Source organism: Pleurodeles waltl, chromosome 6 (assembly GCF_031143425.1).
Source record: "Pleurodeles waltl isolate 20211129_DDA chromosome 6, aPleWal1.hap1.20221129, whole genome shotgun sequence".
Lineage (NCBI taxonomy): Eukaryota > Metazoa > Chordata > Amphibia > Caudata > Salamandridae > Pleurodeles > Pleurodeles waltl.
Genome location: NC_090445.1, coordinates 1,545,686,503 through 1,545,699,562, shown reverse-complemented (window position 1 = coordinate 1,545,699,562; position 13,060 = coordinate 1,545,686,503). Strand labels below are relative to the sequence as shown.

Here is a 13,060-nt window from a genome sequence, read left to right as displayed (position 1 = left end):
ATAATCTTTGCAAATGTTTATGAGTCACAGTAATTAAACAATACAGCACACAATGCAAAAGGCCAACAGGTAATTCTCAAAAAAGCAAGCACAGCTGCCTCTGCTCCAATGAGCAGTATGGTGCAAGACTTTCAGTTATTTTGGTGCAGAAAAAGACTCACCCACAACCAACTCACGCACGTCCTTCCAATGTAGTTCGTTGCCACGCTCATGGATGATTGTGACAGTGATCCGACGTTGGATACCCTGCAAACAAAAAATATCAAATAATCAAATTACTTTCCCACATTAGCTTGATTAGCATGCTAAAAATAAAATGTAAAATACCTCTTTTTGCAAAGAACATTAGCGCCTTCAGTCACAGTGTAGAGAGTAGTCTGGACTTTGCTCAGCACTAAGAAAAAACATAGAGCCATCACAACTCAAAAAGTAGCAGAGCCCATGCTCACTTAACTGAGAAACTCAGGGCCCTTGCACTGTGCTGCAAATCGGCAGGGGCCTTAGAGGAGGGGTATGTCATCTGGTTATCTTTACGTGGTGTGAAAGGGGAACAAATTGTGCCAATGATAAAGACTTGAAATAGTCATAGCCCTTCCAGGCAATATGTATGGTATAAGTCTCAGCAATCCTATGCCGGTTGCAGACTAGTATATTTTTTCCAAAAACAATGCAAAGCACTACCCAAAAGCTTAGTAAGAACCTTATTTGCCTATTATGTCCAAACTTCATAGATGGTCTGATTAAATGTACCCAGATTTTGCAGATACACATTCCAAGATTACAGGGGCTATAAGCATTTTATCTTTCAAGCCTGTCCCTTGGGACATATTTACTCTTTAAATTAGCAAAGAACAAAAGGTATTAAGTCAGAAACATTTTGTCCACAGTCCACTGTGTAAGCTACAGAGTTTTGAATTGCGTGGGACATCTTTGGAGTCTTGGTGTATTTGGAGTCTGAAACCATTTAACAGAGGAAGGAAGGCTTGTGGTGTTAAACCATGATACAGGGCAGAGAGGTGCAGCAACCTTGAACTTTGGAAAATGAGGAAGATAAAGATGAATAAACTGTGCCACAAAAGATTCCACCAAACGAAACAGAGCAGGGCCATTTTAGAAGTTGCTGCAACCGTACACATTACTTTTAGTCAGTGAGAAACTAGCAATATGCTTCAAAAATTGAATCACAGAAAATGCAGTTATGCTGCTTAGCTGGAAATATGAAACTGCTGCCTAATGAGTTTACAGATATTGATTCACTGGGTATAGTTTCATTAGGTTGGCAATGGTGTCTGCATACACCAGTGTTAAGTAATTAGATAAGATAATGTAGTCTTGTGTGATCTAGAATAAATAATAAAATGTGGAGGGGTTTTAAAATCGAAAGATTTGGACTAAGGCGAAGTTAGTACTCATTGGTTTTACTCAATATATAGAGATTTCATTTTTGAGAGTGTAATGGTTATGGGTTATGCCAGAAATTGACATGTATGGACTGTAATACTACTTAAAAGAGTCCTTAAAAAAAGAAAGTTCAGGGAATCAGGGGTATTTGGATGGGGGCGAGTATAAAGACTATTATAACTCAAAAGCTTAGAGGCACGGAGCCAGGAAAAAAAAGAGGCAGGAATTTGGACCAAAATGCGCAGTATTCGAAGGGCAGATCCCTTAACAGTCTTTATCATCACAACCACACCCTCACCTATGAATCGATTGCATTGATACCACCAGGGAAGGTATTCTCCCTGGAATAACAGAAGGCTCAACTACAGAGACACTCTGAGCAGGGGGAAAACCCACAGGTGGGAAACCAAGTGGAGCTCCAGATGGACTCACAGGACCGTAGACATATAGAAATATCCTACATTATATGGAGGAACGTGAAGGGATCCATACATGGTACGGAAAACTTTAGGAATGCCAGAAGAGAAGGGTGCAGAGGCAGCATCGGAGGAGCCAGGGGGTAGAGGCTCCAATATGGACACAAGCAAAGCTGGTGAAGGAGCCAACAGTGATTGGACGGCCACCACTTGAAGCTATGAGGAAGATTTCTGAGATGAACTTATCTCCCAATTTTCATGCATATTATACCCTTTCTTCTTTTTTGTGTTTTCTCCTTTCTTTTGAAGATTAAGAAGGATGAGACCGACTGAGATGCCACTACCTTGGGTCATAAACAACTTTGCCCTCCCCTTACATTAAAACTTTAAGTAACAGACTGCAGAATTTGGTGTTGTGGTGGATAACCTAACACCATAGACAGTCCTCATGTGGATTTGTCATAGACATGTGTTTGTCACAAGTGTGACAGGGTTCTAAGCCCTGACTCTGCATTTAGTTGACATTTTCAATTTCTGAGGTAAAAACCTCAGAGGAACGCCCCCCAGATCCACATAAAAAGGCACAGAAAAAAAGGGAACTGCTGTTAAAGAGTCAGTCGGGTGCTTTAAAGGCACCAATGATGTCACTGAGATGTTATGCCTGACATCAACATGGAGCCAGCACCCCCTACTGGTGCTAAGGAGCTACGCTAACACGTTTCTGCATCCTGTCTGATGCCTGGTGGATATTCACAGATGAGGAATCTGCAGGAAGAAGTACCCATAAGAAAATGGACCTCAACCAGCTTCAAAGGACTCTATTATCACCAGCCAATCATCCAAGAATGGCAACATACTGACTCCTGACCACCTCAGTGAGGAAGCTACAGATGTCATTACTTTCATAAAAACACAATATACTGATGTCATCCAAAGTGGCCAGACCAGGGACAGAGAGTGTTGAATCTCCATGGTAGGAGCTCTGGGTGTCCCTCAAAGCCAACCAATGCCTGGCATTCAGGGCCAGCTGAACTTGACTCAGCAGCAGCATTCTGAATTTGTGCTTGTGAATGAACAAATTCAGAAGGCCGTCATCCAGAATGACCCTTAGAGCTCAATACATTTTTGAGGACCAAGAAGTATAGAGAGTAAAACACCTGTCCCATTCTTCCAGAGGCACTACCTCCACAGAGAACAAGTTACTTTGGCAATTATCTTGCTGGTGAATAGTCTATCTAACTTCGGATTCGTCACCTTTTAATATCCACAGATGCCAGAAACAACCTGGAATTTTTCATAGCAACTGCTGTAGCACACCAAGGCACCACCAGCCTTCTTGGAGACACTGCACCACCTCTGGAAGTGACAGAGCAACATGATCATTTATGATAGTTCATATTGAACTCTTTGCAAGACTCATACACGGATCATCCATGACAAATGGAGAAAGCAGACTGACAAAGCTATATTGGGACCTTGTTAGGAGGATCAGAGTGGTCCACTCCACAAAAGAGGGAGAAGGGAGGGCACAGAAGAATCACCAGTAAGAGTATACATCAGAATGAGCTGTACCAAAGGTAAGTAGCATGTTCTTCTAATGGATACTTATAATTGCATATTCATAACTTTTTGAATAGGTACCAAAGGGGTACCTTCAAAAAGGTGATATGTCTGAGGAGAGGACCTGCACCAAACATTTCTGCAGGACAGAGGGCAAAATGGCACTCTTTGTAGACTTGACTGGCTAGCCAGAAGCTCTTGCTTTGCACAGACACCCATGTAGCAGCCTGACAGATTTACCAGTACTCGAACAACACTTTTCAGTGCCATCATACAAGCACTGGCTCTGTTGGAACAAGTCCAAAGGTCCTCAAGGGGCTCGTTCTTGGCTAAGGCATAGCATATCTTTATGCAAAGGGCGACACACCCATACAGAGTTCTATTCTGCAGTACCCTATCGTTCTTACCACCAGCAAAGCCTAAGATAAGCTGGTCATCAGCTTTGTACTCTGCACTCAATGTAAAAAGGAGGGGATCATTTTAGGTCCATTCAGTGGAGCCTCCCCTCTTTTGCAGAAGGCAGTGGCAGACAGAAGAGGGTGGGAAGTATAATGGACTGGCTCAAGAGAAAGGCAGAATGCAGCCCAGGTTTGCAGCACAAATCCGTCAGGAAAGAAGGTGGTGCACAGGAGTTGCAATAAAGAACACCATTTTGATAGTTGGTGTATTCGTTAGATGGGTACCTAGCCCAAAGGACAACATCCACTACTTTGGCGGGTAAATGTAAACTGCTGCTGATGTTCAATCTCTCTTCATGGTGGTAAAGGTTGTAGAGATATGGGTGCAGGACCCTGACATGTTGTTTAGACACGTGGTCCTCCCAAAATGGTAGACTGATCAGATAACAAATGTTCAGGTCTAACGGTCCATGAGTATCACATTCTCTTAGCCAAATCCTGAGCTACTAACACGATCTGTTCTTCCTGATGAATAAGTTATTTACCTTAGGTAATGCTCTTTCTGACAGATATTCTATCTAGCCTCAGAGTCCACCCATTTTTAAGATTCCACAGGCATCATCCTGAAACTAGCAACTTTTTAGTAGTTCCTTTGTGTGCCGGAAGGTGGAGCCTTGTGGCTCTGCACTGATGCTGTTCTGCCTCTGAAACGACGTGCAGGGCATACAGAGGCACCATGCTTGTGCGCTGATGTCAGCTGCTCTCAAGACTATCTTAACCCACAGGGCCCTAAAGCAAATTGGAAGACAGTGTACAGATTCCTACACATAAAGCCTGATTTAGATTTCGGAGGACGAGTTACTCTGTCACAACGGTGATGGATATCCCATCCGTCGAAATATACATCCCATAGGAAATAAGAAAATTGGTTACTTACCTGTAACTGTGGTTCTCCAGTATTGGTATCTTTCATAGATTCACATGTTTGTGAAAAAGACCCCTGGGGAATTGTTTCACAATCCTAGTAGAATATAGTGAGGAGGTGTGCTGAGAGAGACAGTATCTTGAAATTGCCGCCATATGTACTCAAATGGAGGAATATGAAAACCCAGATTTTGCCAAGTGCAACAAATAAGGAAGTAATTGTTTCAGGAGCGACGAGATAGGATGAACTCCTTCCGCAGCACACAACAAACAGAAACGCTTCCATTTAAGTTTATAGGTCTTATTGGTGGTGTCGGCTCTGGCCTTGGCTAATACTGCTCTACATTCTGATGAGATGTTCAATGTAGAGTATTCATTGAATTCAGGAGCCAGGCCGATAAGTGCAGAGATGACAGATCCAGATGCCTGACCTGGCCCTGGTGCATGGTCAGCAAGGCTGATGTCTGTCTGAGTAGAACATGTGGTTGTTCCAAATAAATAAGGAATTCTGAGAACCAAACCTGCCTGGGCCACCTGGGTGCTACTAGCAGGAGGCAACATCCTTCTGTCTTCATCTTGTTGATCACTCTGGGGATCAGCGGAATCGGGGGAAAAGCGTAGGCCTAGACCCCTGACCATCTAATCAAAAACGCATTTCCCCACGACCCTTTCTGGGGATGCCAGCTTGCGTAATTTGGGAATTTCCTGTTCTCGTGTGCGGCAAAAAGATCAAGATTTGGCCTGCCACACATCCGGAAGAGTTGGTCGAGAACTTGTTGGTCGAGTTCCTACTCGTGATAGGGGATGACTGTCCTGCTCAAAATATCTGCTAGGATATTGGTTTGCCCTGGCAAGTGTTCTGCCTTTCAGACAAATTATGTTTCCTATGGCCCATTTCCAAATGTTCTGAGCTTGTCGTGAAAGTTGCAAGGACTTTGTGCCGCCCTGTTTGTTTAGGTAAAACATACTTGTGGTATTGCCTGTTGTGATGAGAATTTTTGAGTCTCGAATTCTTGGTAAGAAAGCCTTCAGCACCAGATCTATTGCTTTGAGCGCCAGCTGGTGTATGTGAAGCTGTTTGTCCTTTTGAGTCCAGTTGCCACTTATTTGCAGATCTTGAAGTTGGGCACCCCAACCCTCGAGCGATGCATCTGTTGTTATTATATATTGCAGCACCTGTTGAAGAAAAGTAAGACCCTCGGATGAGTTGGTTGGCTTTGCCCACAAAGACATGGCAGTTCGCATCTCTGGTGTGATGAAAATTCGATCGTCGAAGGAGCCCTACACTTGCAGCCACTGAGCGTCCAGTTGCTCCTGTAGAGGCCGCATGCGTAGCCGTAAATTTGGGATCAGTGGAATACATGACGAGATCATTCCCATTAATGTTTTGTAAGTCCGAACTGAAACAAACTTTTTTTGTCGATAGCTTTTGAGCCATGTTGGATACATTCTCGGGGCCAAATTTAATCCAAATGAGAGGATGCAAAACTGCAGATACATACCAGCTACCCTGAACCTGAGAAATTTCCGATGGTTTCAATGTATTGGGATGTGGAAGTACGCATCCTGGAGGTCTAGAAATGTCATGTGATTGCCTGTGTTCAAGAGGCGTAGAATGTCATGAAGCGTTACCATATGAAACAACAGTTTTTTTCAGGAACTTGTTTAAGGATCTCAAGTCTAAGATGGGACGCCAACCTACTGAATGCTTTTTCACTAGAAAAAAGCGGGAATAGAATCCCCGGTTCCTGTGAAGAGTTTGAACAAGCGCTATTGCCCCCTTGTACAACATCACATATACTTCCTTGAGGAGGTGTTTTAACCATGGAGGTAGCGGTCCTGACAGAGGGCTATTTGGAGGTTTCTGTATGAATTCCAGAGTATGTCCCTTGGCTACTATATCTAGTACCCACTTGTCTGAAGTTATCCCCGACCACTGAAGGATGTGATAAGTGATGTGATCCCCGATCTTTGACACATGGGTGGGGTTGGTAGCTGGTAAGAATGCCCGGTCATTGTTTTCTACCTGTGTCTCTGCCACGGGCAACTGATCTCCCTTTTGTGGGGTGTCTGTAGGCAGCTGTAGGTGGTAATCGATATTGCTGCTGATGTCCGTACTGCTGTCAGAAACCTGCCCGAGTTGACTGGTACTGTGGTCTATACTGCTGCAAACCACCACGAAAGGAGTAACTTCCTCTGCCTCTCGCCCGTCGAAATGGCTGTTTTTTGTACTGTAACATACCAAGGGATTTCGCCATTATCTGTATCAGCCTTTATGGACTGTAACATGTCATCCAAGTGCTTCCCAAAGAGGCTTTCCCCATCATACGTCATGTCAAGTATTCTACTCTGAACCTCTGGTCGAAAAGAAGTAGATTTCAGCCAAACCTGTTTATGCAAGACAGTTGCCCCTGGCAGTTCCCTGAAACCCGTAAGTGAGATATTAATCGCACAATCGATGACTTTGGCTGCGATCCGCTCTCCTTCCTGCAACACTTTCTTTGCCTCCAGTTTAGCGTCCTCGGGCAAGAGGTCAATGTAAGAGGACATGTCTGCCCACATTTGGCGATCATAACTGCCTAGAATGGCCAACTAGTTGGCAGCCTTTACTGTTATCGCTGCCATAGAGGAGAACCTTTTGCTGATGTTGTCCAGTCACCGTCCCTATCTATCTAGTGGGGAGGTTATCGGCGTTGAAAGATTTTTCGAGTGACATTGCGCCGCTTGAGATATCACAGAATCCGGCTTTGGTTGCAAAATTAAACATGTTGGAGTATCTTCTGGGGCTTTATATTTTTTCTCCAACCGCGGTATCTGGGAAGGTATTGTAGGAGGGTTTTTGCTGCCGGTGGTGATGGTGTAGGAATGAGGTATTCATCCCACTCACTAAGAGTGGTTTCAGGTATCTCACCCTCTTCACTCTCTTTGTCTCTGGACTGAGGGTCATCTTGCGGCGGTTGAACAAACAGGATGTTTCTGTACGGTGTCCCTGGATGGCTAGGGAGTCGAGTGTGCAGACCCATTTGTAGGTTATACTGTGGGGTCGGAGTCGCCGGTAGTGATGGCCGAAACCTTCTGTAGTAGTCCTGCAACATACCTTGGAGATCTATCACTAAAGATCTTGGCATTGGAATAGGAGCTTCTGTCTCTAACGTGGAGTATGATGGATCCAGTTGGACCCTGGCTGACGAATAACTATCTTGATTTTGTCCATCACCATCGTCATTCAGGTCCTGGCATTTGACATTAAGTTGTGACGGAAAGCTGACTGCTCGTAACATTCCATCATCCTGAGAATATACGTCATCATTCAATAGGCGCTGAGGAGGATACAGCAACACTTTGCTTGGGGAGGTATGCATTGGCAGGATTGGGGATGACCTCACTCCCACCGTTATGAAAGAGAGAGGAAGAAACCTTGTGACTCTGAAGCATGGATCGTGGCATCACCCGTAGACAGTGCTCCTCCTGCTGTGTCCGTCGTCAATGGTTGCGCTGACGAGACTGCTGTCAATGAAGCTGTTGTCAATGTTTCCCTCGCCGACAGCTCACCCGTCAATGGTTTCTTCGTCAACGGTTTTTCCCTTGTTGACGGACTTTTCCTCGTTGACAGTTCTCTTGTAGACGATTCGCTCGTCGCTCTTGACAACGTGTCTGTCGGCGGATGTGATAACAGGGCTTAGTATTTATCTCTTGACGATGTCTTTGTCGACGGTGTCCTCTTGTATATCTTTGCTGTGGTGATCGTCGTCGACGAAAGTGGCGACGATGCAACAATCATAGGGGACACTACTGTGGTGAATGTCGACATCATAGTCGCGGTCGTCGACAGTGATGTTGTCGATGGACCCTTCGTGTCAAGAGTCCGAGGAGAATCTTCCCAGCTCTTTCCCGGATAGAGACAGAGAGGCACTTTTTGGGGGTGCCTTTTTTCCCCAAAGGTGTGGTAGGCTTGAGTGAACCTTTTTCAAAGGTTTTAACTGGGTTCCAGATACTGAGGCAGCATTCTCTTGGCCTTTTTGTTTCTCCAAAGAAAGGTATTTTGATTTTTTAGAAACTTTTCTTGGAGGTTTTGTAGGCAGTCTTTCCTCACCTCTAGGCCTTTTTAGGGAGTGAGAAGTGTGCGATGAGGCTTCACTCTCCTCAGAAGAAGGGTACTTTATGGCCTTCTGCTTTTGGAGCCACAACAAAAGTCTACCCTCTCGGTCTTTCAGGGTTTTATGACTGAAGTTGTGACAAATCTTACAATCCCTCACCTTATGGTCTGGATGTAGGCAGTAGATGCATTTCTTGTGGGGGTCATCGATATGAAGTATTTTCCTCCCACAACTGCCACAATCTCTGAAAAGTCCTTTTTTTAGTTTGCTGGGACATCTGGACCACTGGAAAGCTGGGTTCTCTGAGAGAAAATATTCTTGTCAGAAGAAGAAACTGAGCAAAGCTCAGGGACACTCCCTTCACACGACGTGTGGTACAAAATCTGAGGGAAACAGCCTCTGTTGGGAGTGTTCTAGAGGGTGCTGACGGTTGAGTGGTTGTAGCTCAAGTTTGTTTCTTTTTTTTATAAAAGAACATGGATAGGCTATAACACTGCCTGATTGGGCCATTGGGACCTAGTGTGTAACACTTACTACTATATATATTTGAAGTTACCGTGAGGCTTCCACCTCGACAATGAGGATGATTCAAGCATGTGAATCTATGAAAAATCCAATACCGGAGAATGGGATTTTTATTTTGGCAGACGTGATATCCGTCACCGGTGGGAAGGTGTAACCCATATGCCGAAATCTACATCAGGCCCTTAGTATCTTATTAATGCAGGCAGTCTAATCAGAAAATGGGGAGGATGGGATGGTTGGTAAGGAATCTGCAGCTGAAGTCCCTACCAAACAAAGTGTTAGCAAAGGTAACTAACTTGGTCTTCTGATAGACACTGCAGATTCCTCACCTTATGAACAGATACCAAAGGGTATCTATTTGGAGATGGGTCTGTGAGTGGACTCAAACCAGAAAGTCCTGTAGGACAGAGCAAGCACAGTGCCCCTCTCGACAAACCTGACTGTCCAGACAACATTGCTATGAAGGGATGCCTACATAGCTGCCCGGCCTATGTCTAGGACTGGGAATCTGGGTGCTAATGCAATGGTAGCAGCTTTGGCCTGGGTAGAATGAGCATGCATTCTGTCCTGAGGCTGCTTTTTAACCAGTGTGTAACAGATCTTAATGAAGAGCATGATCCAGTGGGAGATCATTCTCTTCTGCACTGCTCTGCCTTTTCTTGCTATACAGAACCACACAAAGCACTGATCCTCTACCCAGTGCTCTTTGGTACGAGCTATATAAAAGCTCAGCCCTCTCTTGGAGTCCAAGCGATGGAGACTGACTTCTGCTTAGAGGATGAGGTGGGGAATACAACATCTATAGGATGATGGTTTGACCAACGTAGCACAGTGTGTCAACTTTCGGCAGGAAGGATGCCAGAGTCAGCAGAAGCAATGTGTCTGGGAAGAAGGTGGTGTAAAGTAGATTGACACTGAGCTTGAAGAACAAGCTCCTTACCTTTGGTGATGTCTTATCTGGTAAAGACTCTATCTAGCCACAGATTCCTTATCTTACAATTAACCACAGGTGTCAGACTGGATCCAGAATATTTTCGTGAGCAGTACCCCTGCGTCCCGGTAGGTGGTGTTGTCTGGCTCCACGTGGCGTTGTCCACAATGGGACATTTGCCGGGCCTATATAGGCGCCATCAAGGCGTTCTGACATCAATTTCATTTCATGACTTTCCACACCAGGAGCACGGAGCTACGAAGAACAGTGCCCACTGGTGTGAAAAACTAGGGCCCTAAAAGGGATACAGCCCTGTCCCTAGAAATCTGTTTGCAGAGTCAGGAGGTTGGGTGGGTCCGTATGGAACCTGCAGCTAGACAAAGTCTCTACCAGATAAGGAGTTATCCAAGCTAAGTAACTTGTTCACCTGATAGAAACTTTTAACCGCAGATTCCTTCCCTTGGCATAGATATCCAAGCAAAAATGCCCTCACAGGTGGGTCTGCAGACCAATTTCAGATGAAGTCCTGCAGTACTGAACAGGCAAAGTGCCCACCCCATGGACCTTACTTTCCAGGCAGGAGTGCTTTGTAAACATGTGCAATGAGGACCATGTTGCTGCCTGGCAGATGTCCAGGAATGGAACTCCGCGTGCTAAGGCAGTGGTTGCAACCTTAGATCTGGTGGAATGAGCTCTCAAGGCTTCAGGGGTTTGGTTCTTTGGCCAATACATAGCAGATCTTGATACAGAACACAATCCATCTGGAGATGGTCCCTTCTGCAAGGCCCATCCTTTCTTCGCTGTGGTACACCCCACGAATATTTGGTCATCCACCCTGAACTCTTGTGTGCAGTCAAGGAAAAACAACAACGCTCTTTTGGGGTTCAGACAGTGGAGTCACTACTCTTCCTTGGCAGGAGGCTGTGAAGCATAAAAAGCAGGCTGAGTGATGGATTGGCCTACGCAAAATGGAGTGACACTTTCGGGAGAGCCTCTTGACAAAGGTCCACAACCCCATCCCGCCCTGATTGTTGCAGTACCACATGGAGGTGGTATTGTCTGAGAAGAACAAGTTACTTACCTTCAGTATCGCCTTGCATCACCTCTGGATAGAGACGCTATTCGTGATCCGCTAGGCATCTTTGGCTGAGTTCCTCTGCCCTGGCGTTCAGCGAGCTCGCTGGGTGTTGAACCACCAGGGAAATGCGCTGATGTTCCAGCCATGTCCAGAGACAAAGGGCCTGTGGACAAAGGATGCATGACCCCACCACGTCCTGTTTGTTACAGTACCACATGGCGGTGGTTGTCCATGAACACCTGCACTAGTCTTCTCTTAATGGAGAGTAGAAAGGCTTTCAATGCCAGCGGTTTTGCACGGAGCTCCAACAGGTTGATGTGGAGTCCAGACTCCACCAGAGACTAGAGTCTTTTGACCTCCACTTCTCCAAAATGACGGCCCCATCTCATGAGTGATGCATCGTTCATCACTGTGAGATGAGATTGGGGAAGGGAGAGGGCTCTGCCGCTGACCCAATTGAGGTTTGTTAACCACCACTGTTGATCTTTTGCAGTTCCCTTCTGACCATGCTAGAGAGATTCTCCTGATGCTGTGCCCACTGGAACTTCAGGTTCCACTGCAAAGCCTGCATATTACACTGGTCATACATCACCAACAGGATACAGGTGGCCATGAGTCCTAACAGCCTCAGAGTCAGTCTCACCGAAATCCACAATAGAGGCTGAAAAGTTGGCACTGTAGCCTGAATATCGTGGATTCGAGTTCCAGAACATAAGCCTGAAACTGCACTGCATCCAGAAAAGCTCTGATGAAAGGGAAACATCCAAAGGGGTAGTCAGGTGACTTTGGCACTTTGACAAGGAACCCCAGTGAGTGCATGAGGTCTGCCGTAGTCTGGAGGTGGGTGAGAGACAACAGCCTGAGGCAAGTCACCTTCAACTGCCAGTCATTGTGATAAGGGAAGACTGGCATTCCTAATCTCTGCAGATGAGCTGCAACCTCAGCCGTCACCTAGGTGAACACCCATGGGACGCTGGTAAGGCTAAAGGGGAGCACGGTGAACTAAAAATAATCGTGGCCTACCATGAACCACAGGTAATGTCTGTGGTCAGGCAGAACAGGAATGTGACAGTAGGCATCCTGCAGGTCCAGCATTGCTATCCAGTGTCGTGGGTCCAGGGCAGACAGGAACTGAGCCAGGGTGAGCATTGTGAAATTCTTGTTGAGGAAGAAATTGAGAGGGCATGGCTATAGGATAAGACAAAGGCCTCGACTCTTTTTCAGCACAAAGAAGGAGCGGGAATAGCAATCACAACCCTTTTCTGGTGTCTTCACCCTCTCTATGGCTTCCTTGGCCAGGGGAGCCACGACTTCCTGGTGGAGAAGAAATAGGTGATCCTTCCTCAACCTTTGGTATGTGGGTGGCATGGGGGCGGTGTAGTCACGAAGAGGAGGGAGTAGCCCCTTCAGACGATTTTCAAACCCCACTCTTCTGATGTTATGGGCCACCAGTGGGGCAGGTGATAGTGAATCCTGCCACCAACTAGGTGCCCATGATGGTAAGAGGACAGATTAGGAGGGTTTGGAGGTTGCTGGTGGAGTAGCGTGCTGGCCTGACCGTTGGCTGCCTGACCCACGGGATCTGTGGGTACTGTGCACTTTGCCACGCTGAGGCTGGGGAGCATGTATGGTGCAGTAGCTGAGAAGCAAAAAAGGTGCTGTTGTAAGCTCCTTCCATGGCCATGAAAGGAGCGTAAGGCAGATTGTGGGTGACGAAAGGCCCAAGGACC

The 13,060-nt window shown here is 46.0% G+C and overlaps 1 protein-coding gene across 14 annotated transcripts in view; it reads right to left on the bottom strand.

Moving 5' to 3' along the window:
• KIF1B (kinesin family member 1B) overlaps window positions 1–13,060 on the bottom strand; it is a 1,289,105-nt gene that overhangs the window by 348,619 nt on the left and 927,426 nt on the right. For all 14 annotated transcript variants that reach the window (XM_069241187.1, XM_069241189.1, XM_069241193.1 and 11 more), the window contains one exon: window positions 162–246. In XM_069241187.1, the coding sequence (XP_069097288.1) occupies window positions 162–246 (85 nt within the window). The remainder of the gene's footprint in view (window positions 1–161; window positions 247–13,060) is intronic.